This window comes from Microtus ochrogaster, chromosome 21 (genome assembly GCF_000317375.1).
Source record: "Microtus ochrogaster isolate Prairie Vole_2 chromosome 21, MicOch1.0, whole genome shotgun sequence".
NCBI classification, from domain to species: Eukaryota; Metazoa; Chordata; class Mammalia; order Rodentia; family Cricetidae; genus Microtus; species Microtus ochrogaster.
Genome location: NC_022022.1, coordinates 4,664,271 through 4,669,998, shown reverse-complemented (window position 1 = coordinate 4,669,998; position 5,728 = coordinate 4,664,271). Strand labels below are relative to the sequence as shown.

Genomic DNA, 5,728 nt, shown 5'->3' with positions numbered 1-5,728 from the left:
ATAGCACAGGACCCCTAGACAGACACATGTCCTACACATTATAGCACAGGACCCCTAGACAGACACATGTCCTACACATTATAGCACAGGACCCCAATAGACATGTAAATGTCCTACATATCATTGCACAGAGACCCAACAGACAGGCACATATCTACACAGTATAGCATAGTCTGAACTGAAGTTAGCACATGACCTACGAAGATTTGTTTTCCCTTACGTTATAAGAGTTTGAGGAAGACAGAAGTGGGGGGGGGGCTTGGATGTATGCACAGATGAGGGAGGCTCAGGGGCTCTGCCATGGGGAGCACAGTGAAAGCTCTGAGCTCGGGGACCACACCTTCAGTGCCCCAGCAGCACGCAGAAGGTATCTGACTTAGGTGGGAAATGTGGTCATCTTTTAAAAACAACAAAATCTCCTAAATGTGTGAATACCTCAGCACACTGTCTCAAGTCACCATGAACACTTGCTCAAGGGAATGTAACTTGCCAAAACTATTTTACAAAGGCAATGCTTATTTCATTTCTTCTGCTCCAGCCAGCTCCTTGTCACAGAAGAAACTGAAAGCTCCGTGGGACACTGGAGGCTGACCTGTGATTTAATGTGATAGACTTGGTCCTCTGGTTCTTAGTGAGAAGGACACCAGAATGGGGCGGTTTCAGAGCTGTTGGCCCATCTTGGAGGGGAGCCATAGTGGGACAGACTAGTTCATGTCATGGCAGCTTGGAGACAGAGGCCAAGGAGGCTGTTTTGTTTTGAGACAGGGTCTCACAATGTAGCATGAGCTACCATGGAACTTGCTAGAATTCAGAGATTCACCTGCCTCTGCCTCCTAAGTGCTGGGATTAAAGGTGTGAGCTACCAAACCCAGTTCAGTCAAAGAGTTTCCTAAGGGAAACTTCATAGTGGGGAAGCAAGGTAAGAGGGCCACAATGACATTCAGACAGCAAAGAATACCAGGACAGACTGGGTGCCTTTAGGAGGCAGAGGCAGGCGGATCTCTGAGTTTGAGATCCTGGTCTACAGAGCGAGTTCCAGGACAGCCAGGGCTGCACAGAGAAGCCCTGTCTCGGCAAACTAAAATGATGAAAGAATGCGAGAGCAAAGAGGACCTGAAATAGGGCCTAAAGCAGTGGCGGCCTGGCAGCCATTTGAAGCCCAAAGCAGCTCTTCACCCTTTTCCCTCAGCTGACTCCTACCTGTCGAGAGCACTGTCTTTCCCTCATGGCCTTGAGGCTGCCATTCCAGTGCAGCAGCTGAAAAACTGTCATGAGCTCCTGAGGAAAGAAGATGGGAAATACTAGCGTGATGGCTAATTCTGGTTGTTGACTTGCTACCTGGAATTAACGAAGCCCCAAGCTGCTGGTGCACTGTGAGGGACTTTTCTTGATGGGATCATTTGAAGTGGGAACAAACACACAAACACCTCCCTTAAATCCGGGCCACACTGTGGCAGCCTATATAAGGACATGTAGGAAGGAAGCTTGCTTTCACCAGTACGTCCATTCCTTCACTGGTATTAGAGCCTGCTTTGGGATTCTGGTATTCACCGAAGACCAGCTAAGACATCCAATCTCTACTGGACAACTCCTGGATTACTGAAGACAGACTTTGTTGGAAAACTCAGACCACAGCCTATAAATTACTCTAATAAATTGTGTGTGTGTATGAAAGAGAGAGAGACAGAGGGAGAGAGTGCATTCTGTCTGTTCTGGTTCTCCAGATAATCCTGGCTGATACAGTCAGGATAGTGATTTTAAATTATACCACATCAGAATCAAATGGGACAAAATGTATTTTTGGAAGCATCTCTAATATCTATCTAATCACCAACTCTGGTGTGCCCTTGGGGGAAGAAAGGTAATTGAACTTTGAAAATCTAACCACCTTCTCTCCATCTGTCCCCCTCCCCCTGCCCCAGAACAATAAGGTAGAGATGAGTAGGTGACACTGCACTTGCTGTGTCAGGCTGACCTCTGAGACCAGAGCCAGGAAAGGAGGTGGGGCAGTACCTGAAACTCCAGCATTGACTTGCCCTTATTAGATTCCAGCATGAATCGAAAAGCACCAATCCCTGTATTTGGGTTGTCAGCTTCCTCTCTGTTTCCCTGGTAAGAGGAATGAAAAAGACAAGTAGGGTTTCAATCAGAATTACCACTTTGACCAGCATTACCCAATAGAACTTTGTAACATTTTTATGCACATGTGTGTATGTGTACTCATCTGGAGTTACTCCTGAGGAGCACTGACCCCCTCCTCTGAGACAGACTGCTGGCCTCAGGCTTACCCGTTATGCTAGGCTGACTAGCCAAGAGCCCTAGGGATACCCTGCTCAGGCTGCACATGTGACCAGAGCCCTAGGGATACCCCACTCAGGCTGCACATGTGAGCTGCCACACTAGCCTAGCATTTCAAGTGGGCTTTGGGGATCAAACTAAGGACCTCCTGCCTGCAAGGCAAATGCTTTTATCTGCTGACCCACTCCCCAGCCCTTCATGAGCCACATACTTAAGTTTTTTAAAAAGAACTTTTAAAAGATGGCGTGTGTGTCTGTGGTATGTACAAATGCCAACAGAGGCCAGAAGGAGGCGGCAGCAGATGCCCTTGGAAGTGGAGTTACCTGCAGCCTGCCTGACACGGGAACTGAACTTGGGTCCTCTGAGAAAGCAAGTGCTTTCTGAGCCATTTTTTATTTGTTTGATTTTAAATTTTCCAGTTGCTACATTGAAATAAAAACAAATAGCTTAAGAGTCTATTCTGTGTGCGCACCAGTGTGGAGGCTGGGGATTGACTGGGTCTCTTCCCCTCTCTGTCCCTCCATCTGATTTACAGTAAACGCTGAGCTCTATGATTGGGTTCAGTGGATGGCCAGAGTTCTAGGGATCTGCCTGTCTCCACTCACAGAGCTACCTTGTTCTTTGTGACTTTCACATCATGCCTCCCAACCACGCCCATTTCCCTCCCCACCCCAAAATAAAACAAAATAAAATTTTAGAGAAGGGGAGGAAGAGAGAATTTTTGTTATGGAAGCTGCAATGTGAAAACGGTGAGTCACGCAGTAAACCCCGTTATCCCTACAGTTTTAGGTGTGGGCGATCAAGGCCCTGATTCCTGCTGCACCACTGATGCTGGACTCTACCTGGACATCCTGTTGCTGCCTTGTGTCCTGGAGATCCTGCAACTCTGGGTCCATAGGGCTGGCACACCCCTCACCCGGACCATATCCAGCACAGATGAGGTGGATGCTGGGGTGCGCCAACACATAACCCTGGTTCTGGGCCGGGGTAGTTGCAGGGTTGGTCTGCCCGCCAGCTTTCCCGTCTTTGCCACCAGGGTGGGCTCTCCAGCATTGCCTCGGCTAGTACACTCCTTGTAGGGAGGAGCAAGGGGCGGGGCCGGCTCTCCTTAACAGGCGTCTTCAGGGCCGGGTGTACTGCGTTGCCCAGGAGGAGCAGGGCCCACTCTCTGAGTGTTGCACTGATAAGGGGCAGGGACAGTGCTCCCACTCTTTAATTTTTGGTTTTTCAAGACAGAGTTTCTCAGTGTAGCCCTGGCTGTCCTGGAACTCCCTCTGTAGACCAGGCTGACCTCAAACTCACAAAGATCTGCTGTCGCCTCCCACATGCTAGGATTAAAGGTGTGCCCAGCACTGCCTGGCCATCAACACCTGCTGATAGAAGGGGAGGGCATCTCTCCCCAGCCCGTGTTGCAGAGCTACCTGTCTTAAAGGAACAGGAACTGGAATTTTAAAACCAAACTTAGAAGTAAAATTCAAGCATGAAGCTATTTCATTATTTTAATAGCTCTAAAATTCCATAAAGTGGGACCAGTGAAACCAGTAAGAGGGCTCAGCACTTAAAGATACTTCCCTCCACACCTGGAAACCCGAGTTTGATACCAGACTCCTCACGGCTGAAGGAGAAAACCACAATGGCCTCCCAGAAGTTGTCCTCTGACCTCTACAGATGTGCCATGGCATGTATATAAACACGCTAAAGATTTCATTATTATTTTTGTTTGTTTGAGATAGGTTCTCTCTATGGGCCCTGGCTATTCTGGAACTCACATACGTCTATTTGCCTCCGGAGTGTTAGGACTAAAGGTATGTATCACTATGGCTATCATTATAATTTAAAAAATTTTTTTTAAAATATTTATTTATTTATTATGTATACAATGTTCTGTCTGTGTGTCTGCCTGCAGGCCAGAAGAGGGCACCAGACCCCATTACAGATGGTTGTGAGCCACCATGTGGTTGCTGGGAATTGAACTCAGGACCTTTGGAAGAGCAGGCAATGCTCTTAACCGCCGAGCCATCTCTCCAGCCCCTAAAAATTTTTAATATAATTTTTAATCCCACAAATCTTGAATTAAAAGCATCTAGATACTGTCTGGAAAAATGGCTCAGAGGTTAAAAGCTCTGGCTGCTCTTCCAGAGGTCCTGAGTTCAATTTCCACACTGTGGCTCACAACCATCTGTAACGAGATCTGGTGCCCTCTTCTGGCCTGCAGACATACATGCAGGCTGAATACTGTGTACGTAATAAATAAGTCTTTTTAAAAAGTATCTTAGATACCAAAGGAACACAAAGACAAATCATTAAACATAAAAACACAGATCTAGAATTAAAGGCAGACATGGAGCACACAACACACACAAAATCGATAGAATAAACAGAATAGAAAAGCAGCAGAGGGAAGAACAAAAGTGCATGGGTTCCCCAGCTCTGCCACCCCCTGCTTCCCTCCTCCCATTCCCAAGTTATTTACATTGAAAGACGCCAGGGCCTCTGAGACACTCTTCTCAATAAACTCATCAGTGATTCTTCGGGATGGATGCTCGTTGAACACGGAGTTCATTAGCGCAATCTTCGCAGCACTTCGCCGGGCCTCAGCTTTGGTGGGGCAAAACTGGGTTGGGGGGGAAAGAATGAGAGCTCTAAGAGAGAGGAAGAGCAGCAGGAAGGATGCCACCGAGGAGGAGACATTTGGACACCACGGATGAATCAGTAGTGTTCATCACACTTTCCCGAGCGTTGCTGTGAAATGGCTGGGGTGTTTGAAAACATAACTTTGACTCAACATCCTGAAGTCATTAAAGCATTGGAGATGACTGGCTCATACCAAATTGAATGCAGGGCGAGGAAGGCTGCTGAAGTCAGCATATAATCACAAGACATGGAAAATGCTTCTATTTAAACTGTCAACAGAACTAACTACTCAAAAGCCAGCTCCTGGCCCGCTTTTTTGGGTGATGGTGTCTGAATTCTAGATAACCCAAGATTAAGTCAGGCCATGACCCGTTAGAAGCACCCCTCTGGGATTCTTGCTCTTCACTCTTAGTGGTAAGCAGGCAGGTCACAGGCACTACCTCAGTAGGGTCTAAGTCTGAAGATGTCTTTCCCCACAGTGGGTGCAGGGACATGCAGCTAAGGGAAGGCAGGCTGGCTGAGGAAAGCAAGGGAAGCAGCAGAAACTTGTTTTAAACTGCAACCAACACGGTATCAGGGTAAATACAATTTTCAGAAGTCTTCCCAATGTCAGATCCCCACCACCACACTGCTCTGGGATAACCCCCCATCACACTGCTCTGGGATAATTCCCCCTCCATCACACTGCTCTGGGATAATCCCTCCCCCATCACACTGCTCTGGGATAATCCCCCCCTCCATCACACTGCTCTGGGATAATCCCCCCTCCATCACACTGCTCTGGGATAATCCCCCC

The 5,728-nt window shown here is 47.7% G+C and overlaps 1 protein-coding gene across 1 annotated transcript in view; it reads right to left on the bottom strand.

The window, feature by feature from the left end:
- Positions 1 to 5,728, bottom strand: part of Lix1l (limb and CNS expressed 1 like) — a 20,048-nt gene that overhangs the window by 632 nt on the left and 13,688 nt on the right. The window contains exons 3-5 of the mRNA XM_026784101.1: positions 4,772 to 4,912; positions 2,014 to 2,109; positions 1,201 to 1,278 (exon numbers count right to left, since the gene is read on the bottom strand). Coding sequence (XP_026639902.1) covers positions 1,201 to 1,278; positions 2,014 to 2,109; positions 4,772 to 4,912 — 315 coding nt within the window. The remainder of the gene's footprint in view (positions 1 to 1,200; positions 1,279 to 2,013; positions 2,110 to 4,771; positions 4,913 to 5,728) is intronic.